This window comes from Aotus nancymaae, unplaced genomic scaffold (assembly GCF_030222135.1).
Source record: "Aotus nancymaae isolate 86718 unplaced genomic scaffold, 86718_ANA_hifiasm-v0.15.2.pri h1tg000022l_1, whole genome shotgun sequence".
NCBI lineage: Eukaryota > Metazoa > Chordata > Mammalia > Primates > Aotidae > Aotus > Aotus nancymaae.
Genome location: NW_026988435.1, coordinates 17,549,395 through 17,570,024, shown reverse-complemented (window position 1 = coordinate 17,570,024; position 20,630 = coordinate 17,549,395). Strand labels below are relative to the sequence as shown.

The 20,630-nt window shown below is 33.3% G+C and overlaps 1 protein-coding gene across 27 annotated transcripts in view; it reads left to right on the top strand.

Annotated features, from left to right (window-relative positions):
- The window catches only part of ROBO2 (roundabout guidance receptor 2), a 1,679,075-nt gene that overhangs the window by 1,603,754 nt on the left and 54,691 nt on the right, over positions 1-20,630 (top strand). For all 27 annotated transcript variants that reach the window (XM_012444747.2, XM_064380041.1, XM_064380040.1 and 24 more), the window contains 4 exons: positions 1,845-2,076; positions 5,158-5,282; positions 7,628-7,799; positions 18,323-18,505. In XM_012444747.2, the coding sequence (XP_012300170.2) occupies positions 1,845-2,076; positions 5,158-5,282; positions 7,628-7,799; positions 18,323-18,505 (712 nt within the window). The remainder of the gene's footprint in view (positions 1-1,844; positions 2,077-5,157; positions 5,283-7,627; positions 7,800-18,322; positions 18,506-20,630) is intronic.

Here is a 20,630-nt window from a genome sequence, read left to right as displayed (position 1 = left end):
GCACACACACACACACACACTCATACTCAGTTCAGGGAGTTTTCACATTTGAACATTCTAAGTATTTCCTTTTGTTCCACTCTATTCATATTGAGGGTCTGCATTTTTAACTTTTTAAAGCCAATATTTCTAGCTAATATTTATTTGCTGCCCTTGCTTAGAAATAAATAAAACAAGACTGCAACTAAAAAAGAGAATCTAGCAGTTAATACATGAAGCAACATGTTTTGTTTATAACCTGGTGACAAATTTCAACATTTCCACAAATGTTGAAACACATTTCAAATGCTGAATAAATTTCAAATTTCTTGGATAAAGAAATTTGTTTAAAACTGAAATTAATAACCATCTTCACTATCTTCTTTTTTATTTCCTCTTTCTCTACAAACTTCCTGAAATGAGGTTATTCCATTTCTTTTCCATTAATCTTTAAACTTTGACAATGAAGTATGTCAAATTTAAACCTTCTTAGACTATGGCTATTAAGCTATGATAAGGGATATTAGTTGGAACATGCTGTCATAGTTTCTGTTTAAATCAAGCGTTTCTAAAAACATGACAAAGCATTAAAAGATGCTTAATTTTTAAAAATAACTTTAAAAAACTATAATTGTTTTCTCCCTGTTAATGAAACAACCATAAAACCCTGGTAAAGACTTTAAAATAAATGTATAAAGAGAAGAATATATTTCATTATTTAATCTTGCATTTATATTTATTTGATTTTTAGGTGATTGTCAATGGCAGACAAAAACACTTCTTAAAAGTTCTATTCGATATGAGTTTTATCTTAGTTTATTATTTAAAATAGCTTCTTACTGTGCCTTAAATAAATGAAGATACCAAAAAAGTTGCCAAATTGTGTCAAGAATGGGGAATTAAAGAAGTCAGAATTTGGTAAATTAGAAGTTTTTCATTTAATATTTGGTAATGGGTATAAGCATTCATATGCTTTCAATACAAATGCTCTAGCTCTACAACTTTAATGTCTGTTGTACGCCTTTTCCAGCCACAGAGATTTTATACATGATGTCCTCGCATTTGTTGCCCTGGGTGAATCCTGCTCTTCTTGCTACCTAAGCACTTAACAATTATTTAGGGAAGCTTTGTCTCCTCTTCCGGACTCAGTCACCTTTCTCTTCACTATAGGCTTTCTTACCTCCTGGTGCTTCTCATTCTGAACATTTGTCTATGCTTTTTGTTATGATTGTAACTTGACCATGGTTCAGTCATTATTAGACAACTCTTACCTTCCACTTGGACTCCACCTTCTCACCTCAGCTCATGATGGCAGGGACTGACTCTATTTTCATTGTCCATTTTATCCCCAGAGCTCAGCAGAATTTCTGGCACCTATGAGTAGGAATCCAAAACATGTGTTTTGAGTGATTGATGATATTAGTGAATAGACAAAGGATGGGAATGGAAATCCCTGACAAGGGGTATATTACATATATGGCCATATAAAAGGGAATTGTTGAATGCATAAAAAGGGTAAGCAGAGGATACATAACGCTGGAGATATTGGCAGGTCTGGCCTTTGAGAGGCCCTTGTGCTAATCCAAGGAATCTTAATTAATTAGATAGGTATCTTAGATACTGTGAGATATTTTAAACAGGGGAGAGAGTTCTTCCAGTCTTCGTTTTGGAAATAATCTTGGGAACAATCTAAACTCTAAAAGGATAGGAGTTATTAGAGGCAGAGAGATTAGCTAGAAAGTCATGACATCACTCAGATGATAGTTACGAGGACAAAAATAGGGACAGATGAAAAGGGGACCAATCCATTGTGATATTTAAAATACTTTCCTTTAGTTTCAAACGCCCTTTACGATGTTTTTCAGGTTGATCGCCAACCACAGTTTATCCAAGGCTATCGAGTGATGTATCGTCAGACTTCAGGTCTGCAGGCTACATCTTCATGGCAGAATTTAGATGCCAAAGTCCCGACTGAACGAAGTGCTGTCTTAGTCAACCTGAAAAAGGGGGTGACTTATGAAATTAAAGTCCGGCCATATTTTAATGAGTTCCAAGGAATGGATAGTGAATCTAAAACGGTTCGTACTACTGAAGAAGGTCAGTATTCAGATTTTGAATATAAATCAAACTCATATCATGATGAAACCAATTTCTGTTACAGTACCTATGTATTATCTTCCTTAGACAAATAGAATGGTATCCTCTAAAAGTAAATCCAGGAAGTGTCATTTTCTCCTCTTATTCTGAGAATTCTATAGAATCTGACAAGCAGGAAAAAAAGGGACACTGATGTAATTAATTTTGAATTTTTCTTAAGTAACAATTTGCACCAAATCTTGTTTTTCAGTTCACTTGAATTGGATTATAAAATATTCCCTTATATTTTGTGTAGATTTAACTCATTTGGATCATGAAAAGACAGACTACTGGAAATTCAAGAACACAGGCTGTTCATTGCGACTACTCTGTTTTTGTTATAGTTAAGTGTGACATTTTCTTTCATTAGCCTCTTTCTCCTGTGGGCACTGCCAGTCAAACCCATAATTTCTAATCAGGAAGGTCACTTGCATATTTGCAGTAGCTTTCTTCTTAGTGAAGTTCCCTCTTTTTCCCCATTTTGTATCTTTTCTTTTTTTTTTTTTTCAGATGGAGTCTCACTCTGTCTCCCGGGCTGGAGTGCAGTGGCTGATCTCAGCTCACTGCAGCCTCTGCCTCCTGGGTTCAAGTAATTCTTCTGCCTCAGCCTCCCAAGTAGCTGGGACTACAGGCGCATGCCACCACACCTGGCTAACTTTTTGTATTTTAGTAGAGACAAGGTTTCGCTGTGTTGCCCAGGCTGGTCTCAAACTCCTGAGCTCAGGCAATCCACCTGCCTTGCCCTCCCAAAGTGCTAGGATTACAGGCGTGAGCCACCGGGCCCAGCCAGATCTTTTCTTACCTAAAGGTAGGTTAAAGTCAATCTGTGATGGACACGCGATTAATGTACGTTTCCACCAGTTCATTTAGTAGTGTCTCTTTCACAAAAATAGAGGCTTATAATACATGTTGTTATCAAAGTTTAAAAAAAAAACAAAAAGGAAATGCCAAATGAAATAAACTCCTCCATTCTGCTTTTGTACTACTTTTGTGTTCACGACTCTTGTAAAAAGCCTTTTCTCGAAACATATTTCATACAAAATAAGAGAAGCCTTAAGAAAATGTACATAGGTTGCCCATGTTAACATGTATATACTTGACCAAAGAGTGCTGAAATTATACATGTCTTACACAACGCGGGAAAAATGTCATTTTCCCATTGTTTTGCAGGGTGATACACAGTCAAGGGCAAAAATACATATTTAAAAAGACATCATTAATCTACTTTTAGGATATGTTAAAAATTTACCAATAATTATAATAGTATCTTTTCTCCTTGCTAACATGTTTAAAAATAATCATCATCATCATATCTTTATCCATTATTAAATTTCACTCTATATTGCAAATTGGTAGTATTAATGAGCAGCGCAGGTAACCTTAACACAGAATACTCTGTTTGAAGCCTATTTCCAAAATCAATTTTACTGCAGTTAGACTTCTCCTCTGGATTAGACATTTGTCACCGTTGGGTATACATTCATCTCCAATTTCCGTGGCTATGTGACGGTAACAAATGGAATTCAGCTGGGCTATGTCTGGGAACGATGAGTGGTGATTTGGGTTCTTTCACATCTATAGAAAGAAGCTGGGTCCTGGAATAATTGACCTGTCAAGAAGCAGGCACGGTGTTCTCGCCAAGACAGAGGCAAGGCGAATGAGAAACCAGTTCTGAAAGTCTTATTTTTCAATGCAGTCTAGTTAATAACTACAAGGCTGGTAGACAAGTGGTTGGATTTATGTCATCGTGCCATACTTTGGAGCAATATTGTCACATAGAGGAATAAGAAAGAGCAGTATTGTGTTAACATGTGTCTGTGCATGTCCTATATCTCAATGCAAATATGGCTATACCTATATGAAATATATCATGACATATTTACAAAACATAGAATATCTGTTGTCAGGCTTTTAAAATATATTTTGGGATATTTTCAGAAAGCTGAACTGTGTAGAGCTACACAAACATTGATGATTTTATATAAAAAGCCATCAGTAACACAAAATTATTTGATATTGTAAACTGTCAAGAAGTGTGTTATATAATACTATGATTTTGCTCCTACCTTTGGTTTTAATTCAGAAACTCACTGAGAATAGATGAATTTTTCCACAAAGTTATTATTTCTTTGTTCTCAGACACACTAAATGAGAGATGCGGCAGTCTAAAATCAGGAAGAGCTTCTCTCTTGCTTTTTCTCAGTATGGTTGTAATTAGTTATAGGAGAAACTATAAAGGCAGAGAATTATTGTAGAAATCAAAATCTTCCCATTTCACATTTGACCCAGCGTGAACTGTTTTCATTTTTATCATCAGAGTCCCTTGCCCATCCATTAAAATAAGTTTTAAATCTTAACTTACGGGTCAATTTATAGCAGTCAATTATTTTTCCCAGTAGAAGAATAAGAAGTTTTTTTTTTTGTGTTGGTGACATTTATAGTTAGGTTTCCATTTTTATTTAGTAAGCACAAAGTAAAAGCATACCAAAAAAGCTGTCATTAATGCCACCATTCAGAAATAACACATGGTAAGTACTGGAATATATGCTCTCAGAATAATTTTGGTTAGAAGAAGTTGTGGTTGTTTTTAGAAAGCCTATTAGGGTTGAAATAATCAGGGTTCTAAAATCCGACATACACTGGTTCAAGTTCTGACTTGCTGTTTGACTATCCTAAGTCCCTTACGGTGACCTCATGTTTCCTCATCTGTAAAACTGAGATAAGAGTTGTTTCTACCTCCTGAAGTTAATGCGGGAATTTAACCTGACACTTAGCTCAGTGCGGGGAGTATAGAAAACACTTATTAGAATGTTAGCTGTTACATCTGTTATTGAGAGCATATTACAAAAGCTGTTGCATTTACTTTAAATCTAAATATTGTATTTAAAGAATATCTCTCAAAAAAACTGGAACACTGTGTGGATTCAGAACTCTTGGAAGCCAGGGCCTCCTGCATCTTGTCTTTATATTCATATTCTGGAAGTAGCACTCAGGCGCACCAAGGCTTACAGTTTGCATTTATTCTAATCACTTCTTCTACAGCCCCAAGTGCCCCTCCACAGTCTGTCACTGTACTGACGGTTGGAAGCTACAATAGCACAAGTATTAGTGTTTCCTGGGATCCTCCTCCTCCAGATCATCAGAATGGGATTATCCAAGAATACAAGGTAGGACCAGGGTGCAGAAGGACAGCTCTCATATAAAATTTCCCAGAGAAATGTCAGTGTCTCACGAATGAGGCACAGCTCTAAAGGGTCTCTTATTCAGTTTAAGTGTAAAGTTATTATTTATATTTCTGTGTGACAGAGAATGAGACAAATGCATAAGTATTAGAACCTGAGTTCAAGGTCACAGATCACACAAACCCAGTTAAATGATTAAGCCACACTAGTGAAACAGTTTTCTGTATAGTGTGATTCTAGAATCTCAAGAATTTAAAAAGATGGGGCACAGGGTTGGTAGTGAAGACCAGAAAATGAGTTTTATCTTTGTTATTAGAATTCTGCAGAAGAGGCTTTTTTAAACCATGTTCTGTTTAAAAACCATGAGCTGTTTTTAAACCATGCTCAGAAAAAAAGATGCTTCAGGGGTTAAAGAGGTGGAGTGAGTTGTAGGCAGCACCAACCCTCATTCTAGATGCTACTTTTGTGTATTTATTGAAGTTGTATAGAATATTTCACTTGAAAAAAGCCACTGAAACAACACATTTTGCAAATACTGACTTACAAAAAAACAGTTGATTGTCTCATTTTCAACTGATGAATTTTTGGCTGTTTAGAAACAGTGTATATCTGTTGTTTCATTGCTATCATTTGATGTTTAAGGCAGAGAGTATGTCCGAGTTTTCAAAATAAGATTCTGTTTGTGTTGTATTTAGAACATATTTGAATGAAAAACCCCTCATTAATCTTTGTAAAATTCAAAACTATAATTTGTTAATAGGTGATCTATTAGGATTATCTATTAATAAATATTTCTAGATTTCTGAAAATAGCATTTTCTATACATCTAATACAATACAAAACTAGTCACTCATTTCACCTAAAAAAAATCACAGCTAGTATTTAATATTAACCTGAATAATTTTACTCAAAAGTTTGAAGATTAAATTTTATTTCTAAGGAGAAATTAATTTCTACATAGAATTTTATTAAAGATCAATTTGCTAAAGCAAACTAATGAACTAAATATATAGGGATTTATTTTTAAATGATTTCTATCATGTTATAAAGATGAATGCTTAAGAAACATAAGAATAAATGCTTTTACAATACAGTAGTTATATAGATCCTAAGATTTTATAAGCATTAGGACATTGTTTTAACAGACTAACAAATTATCAACTCTGTGTGAGTTTGAGTGTGTGTGTGGGTGTGTTTTAATGAGATTAGGAATTTATTTTTGTACCATTTCGGACTAAATATCCTAAATTTCCATGTAGTTAAATATTGTTCCTTTTTTTTACAACATGATGAATTTTTTTCTGTAACTTGTAAATGTTCTCACTCTCTAGAGACTTGCCATATTTTGGTTTCAAAGTGCATATTTAGGTAAGGGCTAAATATTCCTTCATTAAGAAAACAGATGTCATATATAAATAAAAGAAACACATGATTCACAAGAATTATTTTACTGAAAACGATTTGGGAGCTTACCTGCTCTGAAACAAATCATGTTTTCCTACGTAGGTGTCTACATGTAGATTTTAAAATGGTATATAATATGAAACCAAATATGGATACACGATGGATTTCTTTTCATAACACATTTTATAATAACAATTTCCACATCCCAGAAGATACCCTAAAATTTGATTCCGACTTGAAATAAAAGCCTAACTTCTTAACATCAATGTCTAAAGACTAGACACCACTTTCTTCTCATGAATGTGTATGTGTGTGTAGATATGTGTTGATCAATATTAGATTTATTGCTGTCAATGTAAATATTGGCTTTAATTTCATTTTAGTCAATACCTATAACTTAGGTCAATTAATCTTGTTAACCACTTCCTGTGTAAGTTAATATTTTTTAAATGAAATGTAAATTGCTGAGATGTCTACCTATATACTTTAGATGTTACAACTTATAATCACCATATTTTAGTGGATTATATGCATAATAAATTTTGATAAAGTAGAGGAAATTACGTGTTTTAATCCATACAAAAATGCCATTTGCAACAAAAGACCACATACCAGAGGTGTTAAAGAAATCACTGTGCTTTCTAAATTACTCCTTATGAGCCTTCAGTGCTGAGAATAAGATATAAATGAACATGGCATAGTTTCAGCTTCCCTTATTGTTCTTTTAATACAGGTCCATGTGTGCACAAATACACTTACATATACACATATAAATAAATGACAGAGGTTGGGCTTTAGAAGATGGCATTTACAAAACTTCTATAAGCCTAGAGTTACAATTGAAAAATATTTCATCAGTTATATTAATCTTGTTACCAGAAACGATAATATTATCTGCATGTATTATTCACTTTCCATTTCTATAGATCTGGTGTCTAGGAAATGAAACGAGATTCCATATCAACAAAACTGTGGATGCAGCCATTCGGTCTGTAATAATTGGTGGATTATTCCCAGGTATTCAATACCGGGTAGAGGTTGCAGCTAGCACCAGTGCAGGGGTTGGAGTAAAAAGTGAGCCCCAGCCAATAATAATCGGTGAGTATCAAACTATGTGATCTGTGCTTTACAATCACTCAACTGACAAGGTGGATGTGCTTTTGCATCAACATACTCATAGTGAATATACACTTATGAATGATAGGATACACATATCATATAGGCAAATGGGTTAACTGAAGAGGGTTTCTTACAAAAATGCTTGGTGCAATTGATCACGCTCTTAAAAAAAGTCCCAGAGCCTTTTTTAAATTACAATAATTAAGAGTTTAAATGCTGAAAGGTAGTTTAAAAATTATTTTTAATCAATTGCCTCATTACCAACTTTGGTGCCATTGATATATAATAAAAATTAGATAGTTATTGAAGAGAGATCATCATGTTTCAAATCTATATGCTTCCTCTTAGCCAGAGAAATGTCAAAAATGAATAAGAAACAGGCCAGAAGAAACTTTGTAATCTAAAAATCCTATCCCAAAGAAGAAATCATATTAAATCTGGTATCATGATTGCATAAATTTTTTTCCTATTATCATAGATTATGTTTGTCTGTTCTTGAGATGTACATAAATGGAATCATACAGAATGTGATATTTTGTATTTGATTTCTTTCACTAAGGATAATGTTTTTGAGATTCATCCATATATGTATTATTCAGTTCATATGTTTTATTGCTGAGCAGTATTCAATTGTATGAATATGCCCTATTTTGTTTATCGGCTTTTCTCCTGAGAGAATGAATATTATTGTGTAAATCTTTGTGTCCTTTTGGAGTAATACCTAGAAGTCTAATTTCTGGGTAAAAGGGTTGCATAGTTTTACTTTATAAGAAACCGCTAAACAATATTCAAATTACTGTATAATTTCATACTGCCACCAGCAAGGAAAATGAGTTCCAGTTCCTCTACATTTTCACAAACATTTGTTGTTTCCAGTTTTTGTGATTTTAGCCATTCTAGTTGGGGTAATCTGTGATTTTTAACTTGAATTTTCTTTTGGGACTAATGATGTTGGGCAACTTTGCATGTGCTTACTGGCCCTTCACATATTTTCTTTTGTGAATTGACCACATATTTGCCTTTTTAAAGTTGGATTGTCTCTTGTTACTGATTAGTAGGAGTTACTTATACATTATGGATACAAGTTCTTTACTATGTACATATATTACAAATATTTTCTCCCAGTCCATAACTTCCCTATTCACTTTCTTAATAATGTCATTCGATGAACAAAAGTATTATATTGTGGCTTACCTCTAGATACTTAGGGCTTTTTAAATATTTTCTTCTAGAAAATTTATAATTTTAGCTTTTATGCTGAGGTCTATAATTCATCTGAGGGTAATCGCATGTGGTTCAAGGAATCAGGCTTATTTATTTCCATATGTATATCAAATTGTGTACTCATCATGTATTAAAAAGACTTTGCTTTCCATCAGTTAATCATATATACATGCCTGCATTCCTGGATTCCCTATGGGATTTAGTTTGTTTATATGTCTATCCGTACGCCAAACCACACTGTCTTGGTTATTATAGCTCCTAGTATGCCTTGAAATCAGGTAACATGAATACTCCATCATTTTTTTCTGCACAATTATTTTGGTTATTATAGGCCTTCTGCTTTTCCATATACTTTTCAAATCAGCTTGTTGATATCTCTAAAAATATGTTGAATGGTAAGTGCAAATGCAGTGAATCAATCCATCAAAATGGGTAAATATTTTAATAACAACTCTCCAGGAATGTGATATATGTTTTCATTATTTAAGTTTTCTTTACTTTTTTCCAATATTATATAGCTTTTAGTGTGTCAACATATTTGTTGAGCATTTGATTTTCTGTGTGTGTGTTTTGTTTTGTTTTTATTTTCAGACAAAGTTTCGCTCTCTTGGCCAGGCTAGAGTGCTGGAGTGCAGTGGTGTGATCTCGACTCACAGCAGCCTTCACCTCCTAGGTTCAAGTGATCCACCCACCTCAGCCTCCTGAATAGCTAGGACTGTAGGTGTGCACCAAAATGCCAGGCTAATGTTTTGTGTTTTCATTAGAGACAGGGTTTCGCTATGTTGGCCAGGCTGGTCTTAAACTCCTGACCTCAAGCAGTGCCTGCCTCGGCCTCCCGAAGTGCTGGGATTACAGGCATGAGCCCTTGCCACTGCACCTGACCTATTTGACGTTTTCACACTATTATAAATGGGTTTTTAAAATTTATTTTTCCAATTGTCTTATATTTCACATAAATTTAGTTTCTATACGGCTTTTGTGCTTTGTGACCTTACTACCTCTCTTACTCATTTTAGTAGTTGTGAAACTTTTCTTAAGTGTTTTCAGATAATCATGTTTTCTCTCTTCTTGTTTGTGTTAATGTGATGAAATCTATTGAATGATTTTAAAAGGTAAATCAACCTTGTATTCTTGGGATAAACCACAGTTGGTCATGATATAGTATCCATTTTATAGATGTTGCTGAATTTACTAATATTTGGTAAAGAATTTTGCATCTATGTTCATTAGGAATATTGATCTGTAGTTTTCTTTTTCCAGTTTTGAAATCAGGTGGCTGGTTTTACAAAGTAGTTTGGGAAGCATTCCTTCCTCCTCTAATTTCTGTAGACGTTTTTTAGGACTAACATTATCTCTTCCTTAAATATTTTCTAGAATTCAGTGGTGATATCTATGTTTTTCTTTGTGAATTTTTAAAAATATATATGAATTCAAGTCTATTCGGAATTCGTATTTCTGAGGCTGAGGTGGGTGGATCACTTAAGGTCAGGGATTAGAGATCAGCCTGGCCAACATGGTGAAACTTTGCCTCCACTAAAAATACAAAACTTAGCCAAGTGTGGTGACAGGCCCCTATAATCCCAGATACTTGGAAGGCTGAGGCACAAGAATTGCTTGAATCCACCTGGGAGGGGAAGGTGCAGTGAGCCAAGATCATACCACTGCATTCCAGCTGGAACAACACCAAAAAAAGAAAAGAAAAAAAGAATTTGTATTTCTTCATGTGTTGGTTGTGGTAAATGGATATTTTGTTTTTTGACCAGCAATGACTTTCTCTAATCCTTCTAAGTTATTGAATTTATTACCATGTGGTTGTTTACAGTATTCCCTTGTTATCATTGAATGTCTGTAAGATATAGAGTAATGCCACCTCTTTTATTCTTAAATACTGGAAATGTATGTGTACTGTCTCTCTCACATTTTTTCCCTCTCCTCCCTCCTTCCTTTCTCTGCCTCTCTTTTTCCTATTTAAATCAGTCTTGATAAAGATTTATCAATTTTATTAATCTTTTCAAGATGCAAACTTCTGGCTTTGTTAGTTTTCTAATTGATTTCTGCTATTTTTTCTTCTATGTACTTTTATTTATCTCTTAAGATCAAACCGTAAATTAATGATTCCAGACCTTTCTTATTTTCTGGGTATTTTAAAGTTCTAAATTTTCCTCTAAACATTTCTACAGCTGAATCTTACAAATTTTGATTTGTTATGTTTCCATTTATCATGAAATATAAACAATCTTCTACTTTCTTTAACGATTTCTGTGTTTTTTCATAGAGGTTATTTATAAGTGTATTATTTAATTTTCAAATGTTTAGGGATTTTTCCAGATTATCTTTTTGTTTTTGATTTCTACTTTGATTCCTCTGAGGCCAGAGCCCCAGAGTAATTTTTCTCTGTGTAAATTTAGTCTTTTAAATATGGAGACTTATTTTATGGCCCAGCATATGATCTTAGTGAATGTTTCTTGGGCACTTGAAAAGTATTTGCATTTCTGTTTTTTTTCAGTGGAAGGTTCTATGTCAGGTCAAATTATTTGTTAGTATTAACAGGTCTTTATTGTTTTTTATTTGCCCTTTCAATTACTAAAAACAGAGTCTGGAAATCTATTATAATTATGGATTTGTGTATCTCTCCCTTCCATGTATAAGTTTGTGTTTCATGTTTTAAGATCGTTCTATCTTCTTTTTAAATTGACCCTTTATTACTATGAAATGCCCGTCTTTATTCCTAGTGAGATCCGCTGACTTAAAATTTACTTTCTCTGATATTAGTATAGCTACATCATCTTATTGTGTCTGCATTGTTTGTCATTTTTCATTCTTTTATTTTAACCCGTTTCTCTGTATTCAATGCGCAGTTCTATTAAATTGCATATTGTTAACGTGATCGCCGCTCACTGTAACCTCTGCCTCCAAGGTCGAAGAGATTCTCCTGCCTCAGTCTCCTGAGTAGCTGGGACTACAGGCACCTGGCACCACATCCGGCTAACTTTTGTATCTTTGTAGACACCGGGTTTCTCCATGTTGGCCAGGCTGCTCTGGAACTCCTGGCCTCATGTGATTCACACACCTTGGCCTCCCAGGCATGACCCACCTCACCCAGCCAGTCTGGGGTTTGTTTGGTTGGTTGGTTTTGTTTTTTAATTCACTCGAACAATCTTTGCCTTTTTAATTGCATGCTCAAAATGTTACCATTAATGTAATTCCTGGTGTGTTGGTTTAGAATTACTATCTTGCTACTTATTTGCTGTCCTCCTTTGTTACTATCTTCCTAATTTCCTGCTTTCTTTTGATAAACTAAGACATTTTAGTATTTTATGTCCACTCTTGGATGGGTTCACGTCATTTCTTTGGTGACAGTTGCTCTAGGATTTGACTATAAGGATCCTAGAGCAGTGTAATGTCACTCCTTTTCCTCTCATCTTTATTTTGCTATTGTTATGTGTAACAAACAGCAATACACAAATTATAGCACTACTGTTGTTTTTACCTTAAACATCAAATAAATTAAATATATTTTTTAATTTAAATAAATTAAAATTTATTTATTAAATATATTTATTTTAATAAATTTATTTATTTTTTTATTTTAAATAATTAAAATCATTTAAAAATTATTTTTAATTTAAATAAATTAAAAATAAAAAGTGCATTACTCATATTTATCTGGTATTCTGCTCCGTAAATTCAGTCCCCTCAGCTTCCACGAGTGCTCAAGTCTTTTCAACTCAGGGATGCCATTCCGCAATGTTTGGGTTACCCTTGGCTGCATTACATTTTAAAATTATCTGTAGGTACAAAGCTGTGAAAATGTTAAAGTTGTCCCTGTTCTTTTCCCTTCTCTCAGAGGTCATAGTCCTACCCTTTTCTTTCACATATCTTGACTAGTCTTCTATTTGTTTGTGATGGGAGTGTGTATTCCAATACCTGTTACTTCTTCATGGACAGAAGTGGAAGTGTCTAGGGAACTGGTCATTTCATATATTACAATTTCCTGGTCTATATTTTCCATTTGATTCCTTTTACAGTTTTCATTTCCCTCTGATGTTTCCCATGAAATAATTTTTTATGACCTTATTAAGTCTATACACCTATTGTAATATCTGCTTAAAGTTCTTTTCTCCTTATTTCAATATCTGTGTTATCTTGTGGTCTTCTTCTATTGATTATCTTTTTTGCTGACCTTGGGTCATATTTTTCTTGTTTGCTGTTATTTATTTTCACATGCCTGGTAATTTTTTACTATATTGGAGATTTCAGATGACATAAAATTTTGTGACCTTCTGAAAAGTGTTTATGTTCCAGCAGGCGCATACATTACTGGCTGATCACATTTAACTGGTGGTATCTTAGTTTTTATATTGGTTGGTATGAGGTGTTTTATGTCTTGCCCTTATTCTTACAGCAAAATCTCAATAAAATATTTACTTTTAAGGCATAACCCTCTCCTGGGCTTCCAGTGAGAAGCCTAATATTTTTATCTGTTCTTCCTAACGTGGCGAAATCCAAAATTAAGCACAGTTTTGCAGTGAACGTGAGCTAAAACCTCTGCCTTTCACCAGATCCTTACGATCTTCTCTTTGCCTGCACAGTTCAGGGTTTGCCCTTGAATGTAAGAGGAGAGTATACACAAATTTGGGAGCATCACTCTCCACTGTCCCCTTCTTTCATATGGATCCCCCCTCAATTTTTAGTCACTCTGGCCTCCCTGAACTCCACTCTGAGACGACTCATTTGACTAAGATTGAGTTTTTTTCAGCTGAGGTACTAACTGCCTGATACTCTATGAATTTCAGAACCCTCCAAGGGAAACAAGGCCTCATAACTACACATTTCTTCTGGTAAAGTGCCCTTCATTCAATAAATGCATCCCCTTCACTTTTTCCTGCTTTTATTTGTTTGGTAGTGCCTTTAATAAAAAATAATAAAAAAAAATATTCTTCCTAGAGTTTATGTATTTTTTAAATGTTTCTTCAGTGTTTGATATAAGCCATTCCCATTTTTTTTCTATTTATTTTCTAAAATGATGCATATAAAGCAGCCTGCCAACTTCTGGAGAATTCTTTCTATTACAAATATTTATTGTATTTAACATTCAGTCATAGCATTAAAATTTTTTAGATTCTCTAGGTTTTCTTTCTTTTATATATTAAAAGCATTGAAGAGAAAAGTTAAAGTATTAACTTTTCTTTAAATTGGCTTCTCTTTCTTAATTAGTCATTCAGACTGAATTAATTCCTTAACCTGAGGGAAACCTACAATCTTGCCCTTCTGAGATTTTCTAAAATAAATTGGAATAAGAAAGAAATACAGGTACACCCAAAAGGATTTAACATACGTGTGTGTATATATATATAATGTGTGTATTTCATTTATAGTGTTTAGAAATAAGCCCTTAATTTTTTATTTAAAAAGATATATATATGTGTGTGTGTGTTATAGTATTTAAAAATAAGCCCTAATTTTTTTATTTAAAAAGCTGTGTATATGCCAGTATACAGTATATATAAATATATACATACATATATATGTATGTTTATGTATGTATGTGTACATATACACATAAATACTGGCATATATATGCCAGAGAGACAGTATACAATATCTATATCTATATCTTTATGAAATGGATTGGCTGAATATAATTATTCTAAGTGAAAGATAAGTAAGATTGTCAAATAACTGTCAACATATTTTCCTTTCATAGTTTTTTTGTTATCTTTATTAATAAATACCATTCTCAAGCAAAATTTTCTTGTTTCTTTTTCTTCCTAATGACTATATGTTCGCCAGATATTTAGGTGATTTATTTTCTTTTAGAGAAGTAAAATATTACAAGCATATGATATAATCAAGTTCATGTCATGACAATCATAGTTATGCACTGAACGATTGAATCATAACTTAAAGTAATAAAGTTAATGATTATTTTAAATCAAATCAAAAATTTCACATAATTTTCCTATCATTTATAAAAGTCCGAGTCTTCAGACAGGTAATGAGTACCTTTTAATTTACTATTTAGTGTATCTACAAGTGTTTTCACATTTTTCTATGAAATATAAGTAATATAGAAAATAGTATGTCTATCTTTTATTCAAATAGTTAGAATATACTATACTCAGCATGTAATCATAAAAATAAAATTATAGAAATTCTATTTTTTGTGCACACACACACACACACACACAGACAAATGACAATTCAACCAAGAAAAGGCTATTTGTTCTTGAAAGATTTATTTCTTTTTAATATCTACGGTTGTACTGAGAAGCCATCTAATTATTTCCTTAATTACCCCTGCATATCTACCTTAACATCTTGTCTGATACCCTTATCTACACAACTGTTACTCCTTAGTTGAAAAGTGATTTAGTGATGGCTAATCTCCTTTTGTGTTTCAATTTACACTTTCCCCTTGTCTATTCAGAACTGGAAATGGCACTTGAAGTGACTCAAACTGTACCAGGTTTCCCCTTTGTTCTAATTAAATAATGTATTGGCATTTGATGTGATTTATGGTTGAGAATTTTAGATTTGTACTATGCCAGATCATGTATTGTTTCATCTATTCCTTCTCAGTTTAGACTTCCTTCCAGAAAGCTCTATGAAGGGATCATTAATTAGAACATTGTAAAAATGTAACAGACTGCCTTACACAGGCTTAACATTGGTATTGTTCTTTTCTGTCCCGTTTCCTATGGTAAGATGACTTTTACATCAAAGTGTCCATAATTCTGTACCATTGCATTTACAGACACAAAAATGTAATCAAATACATTCAGTTATAAATTCATTAAGCAGTGTGTCATATAACCAATTTATATTGACTTAAGGTTTTTAGTTATCTTGCTTAATAATATAGTTATTGCTTCTCTAATCATTTGGCTTTTCACGCTTACATTACATAGTTGAAAATAATATGTGGAACAGCTGCAAACTTTCACAGTAATAGGTACAATCGAATCTGATGTGTCTAATTAATTTTTAGTCCAACAAATTAGTTTTTCTCTTCATTACTCTCCAATGGGAGGAAGACATTATATTTCATTATATTTTTTGTCTGCAAGAACAATGGAGCGTTACAGGTCACACACATCCCTTGTCTATGCTCTAATTAGTCCAACTGACAACATAGTTTCAAAAATACCAGCAGCATAAAAAATAGTAATAGACCTTGAGTAACATAAATATGATTCCTTACTAAATATGATATTTTATGGACCCTTTACAAAAGGGGGCCCAAAAAATGAAGACCAAATTTTCTTTTCTCTTTGTTCTATGAGGTATTTGTTTTCTTTCTGATAATTCCTAATAGTTAAGGAAATCACCAGATAGGTGTATGTCTCATATTGAAAGTATGAGCTCATTTTAAATAGAGTTTTGACTACGTTTGCATGTATAATAATTAAAGGCAGACATAGTGGGAAGATGAGCCAGATTTACTACATAAGTGACACTGGTTTATAAATCTGAAATTTAATACAAAAGACCTTTCAGGAATGGACTATAAGTATGCATAAGGAAATGCTAGCAGCTATAGTAAAAAAGCCTGCATTTTGAAAAGATAAACAAAATAAAATTTTATTTCTAGTTCACAGCCCAGTCCAATATGGGTCAGCAGAGTGAGAAATGGAGTTTCTACTCCATACTGTTATTCAGGGGTTTGGGATCTTTCAAACCATAGCTCTGCCATTTCTTTAGAAGCACAATATCCTCCAGCAGATCCCCTGTATCTGTCGAACCAATAAGGAAAGAGAGTTTCAAGTCAAGGCAGTGTTAGGGTCAGGCCAGAAGGGTTGTGTGCACTTTTTGTTCCTACTTACCTCCGACTAATGCTCAGTTATTTTTTGCACTCAACTGTAAAAGATGCTAGGAAATGCAGGCTAATTTTCTGCCCTACAAGAAAGGAGAAGCAGTGAAGTAAACAAGTGAACTGAGGTTTGCAGGATTCTCAAATCTAGATAATTTATCACTCATGTCACTGAAGTTGACTGAGAGGCCCTTAAAGCAACCCTTAAACATACATGGGTCGTAATTTTGAGTCAAAAACTACAGTCTTTATATTAGCTGTCACTTCAGTCCTCCCCAAATATGTAAAGTAGACAATACTGCTGCCAACTAATTGACACAGGCTCTAGAAGATTCAGTGCCCTATATAAGCTTACTGCTTACTTGGGTAGTTAAGTGGCAGAGTTGATATTCAAATTCTCAACTTCAAAGACCATGATCTTTTTAATATATTGCAGTGCAATAACTAAAACAAGGAAGATCCCACACATTCCTTTGATGTGCTATGCTTAAATGTGCCATTTGTATTTTGCTTACCATTTACCTTTTAAAAGTCTTTGATTAGTCACTAATTAGGCATGATATTGACATTAGAAATCACTTAATTCCCAGTGTCTAAATTTCTTAATCTGCTAAATTAGCCCCTAAATCTTATGTTTTCACAAGTTTAAGACCTATTTAAAATGGATTGAGATTTTCTTAATTATCTGAGAGGTCCAAATTTTCCAAACATGACTAGTTGTAGAATAATCTTAGTGCAGATTTAAATGGATGTCTCAATAATGGAGACCTCAAAATTAATTTTTAAGTTGTTCTTTACATTTAGCTTTCAAATGGATTTTCAAATTAGTTTCAGATACTTTAAGGGAATATATGTGTTTAATCTTTTCATTTTTAATTATGCATGCTGATCTCTGTGAAGGCTGTTTACATAATGATCATTGTTTTGTATAGTAGTTTTAATACTTTCCAGAAAATTAAAGGATATTTGATCAATTAAAATAAATTCTTTGGTAGAAAAATATTAAGGTCAACATGAAGTTACCTGTTCTTGTGAATTATGAACATTTAAAAATGGACAGTGCCTTAGCAGAAGGGCAATTTTCAAATACCCTAAGTTAAAAGTTGTAATTGGTTTCTTAAAAATGAGAACTATATTTAAAAACACTTTATGTAATTCAAGATAAATTATTAATTCAACTCTTAGTATTTAGTTTCGTAATAATTTATAAGGTGACAAATCATGTGATTGATTGTGAATCTGTCCATCGCAATCTACAACACAAGAGGTCAGTGTTCTTAATCACATTTCGAACTCATGATTTGATTATTCTTTTGAAAATTATGAACTATGTTTATAGTAATTGTGATAGGCTCAAAACAAGTATTTCCTGCCTTCAAATAATTTTTCCTCATTTTTGATGCACTGTTTGTATTCCTGTGCTTATTTTTATTTTAATATTTACTAACACAATTTTTTTTAATAGGGAGACGTAATGAAGTTGTCATTACTGAAAACAATAACAGTATAACTGAGCAAATCACTGATGTGGTGAAGCAACCAGCTTTTATAGCTGGTATTGGAGGTGCCTGCTGGGTTATTTTGATGGGTTTTAGCATCTGGTTGTACTGGAGAAGAAAGAAGAGGAAGGGACTCAGTAATTATGCTGGTAAGTCATTATTTCCAGCTAAGAAAACCTCTTGTCTGTAGGAATGTAATGAAATGAATAGAAGGAACAGAATGGAATAACAAATAAGTGATTTTGGCTTGTTTTAGAAACCTGCACTGTAAAATGCAATTATACCCAACATGCTCTCATTCATTGCTCTTGACCATATCACTTTATAACCACAGGACAATCTTTTTGCTTGTATCTCCAGTGAAGCATAACAAGAGTACAGACTGATAAAATGCTTAACTTTTTTTCTCAACTAGTTCTTTGAAATCACAAACACACACACACACACATACAATGTGTTACATGCTATGAAGCCATTTTGAGAAGTGAATTTACAAAGAGCATTACTAAAATACTCAGGAAAAAAAGAAAAATATGAAATATAGCTTTTAGTGTATTAGGATGCAGATTACAATAGGAAATGTCCCTCATGAAAAATACAGGCAAGCGAAAATATCACCAGAATTGACAAAAGCAATGAAGCATGAATTAAGTGATTTACGGTTCACTTAAATAGACTGTCTTACTACAATGCAAACAAGCAGTATTTTAAAAGAAAATGAAAGCAAAAGGAAGAAAAAGAGAAAGAAGCAGAAGCAGAACAATAAAAAGAAGACCCTAGATGGTCTACGTGTCCACAGGAAGGTTTTTTTCTTAGAATCCAAGACAGAGTTTCAAGGGCATCCTATATTGTGGCCTCCGTGGCAGAGAGAGAGAGAAGAGACACAAAATTATATAGTCAGTGATTGAGAGAATGAACTGAATACTCTGAATCTATGTTCAATTACAATTTTAAGTGCAGTTTATTTTAAATATTTTTTCCAGCAACAATAATAAGAAATAGCTCACAACATTTTACACTTTCTAGAATTTACAAGGGAGCAGTTTCAATTTGACATCATTCTACAAGCATGTAAGAAATTTTTGAAACATTATATTCAATCTTCTATTTCTAATTTTAACTTTGGTAGGAAGCACAAATGTCTTAGTAACTGAGTGTGACAGCGGCGTCATTGGTTATTAAGCTTCTAAGCTGCTGTGGCTTGTAGGTTCCCAAACTGCTGAGAATGTGGAAAAGAGTGAAAAATGCTAAGTATAGCACTGACTTGGTTGCCTTGCTTGTTATTTGATGCATTTACATGTTTACGATCATTTCATTATAGCATTGTAGCTCATGCCTATATCTTCTGAAGATAAAATTTATTACTTACTGGTTAGAATCCAGTACTAGAGAAATTAGTACAGCATATCCATTGACAAGGAGCTTCCATGTTGGGTGACATGCCATTCTCATTTCTCATTGGTTGCTGCCTCTCTGCTTCCTCATAATTTGTTACCTAACTGCTGTATCACTTCAACAACGAGGGAGTCTTTGCAGAAGGGGGTGCTAGGCGATAACTCCTGAGTGTCAAAGTCTTGAAAATTAATGATACTTTAATGTACTTTTTTGTTATGCAGTCCAGTTCTCAGCCTTCATCCCTAAAGGTATTGGCCATCAACCTTTCTGTTTAATCATTCACCATGTTATATTATGTCTCTGTGATACACTCGTATACATTATATAAAACATAAGGTGTAACTGATTTAATTAACGGATTATTTTGTGTTTATCCCTTCACTTGACATTAGCAATGATAATAAAAAAATGACTATGCTGGTCAACTCAGTGCAAAGTTCTAATATATTCACATTTGGAATGTTGCATTTTTATCCTCCATACTTCTTCATTCACTCACTCCTTATAAATAAAATATCTCTCATAGCTAGTAAGTTTATACTGTTAGTAAAATTACACCAGACAGATTTTTCTTCTTTGTTTAACAGCAATTCTTTGCAAAACCTATGCATTTGATTTGAAAATACATGTTGATCTTTGAGATTGACGAGAATAGTACATTTCCTATTATAATTTTTTTTATTGTGATTGATACCCATCTGCTTGTAGAAGAACTGCTAACTCAGAAGGTGTTATGTCCTTCAAGTATTTTGGAATAAGGTCAAGCCAGAGAGAAGCTTTCAGAACTTTTATACTTAACTGATAGATGGCTGGCTCTGAAGGTAACAGATTTTATGAAGCTCAGTAAATATAAACAATTTAATATGACTGAGCAAATTA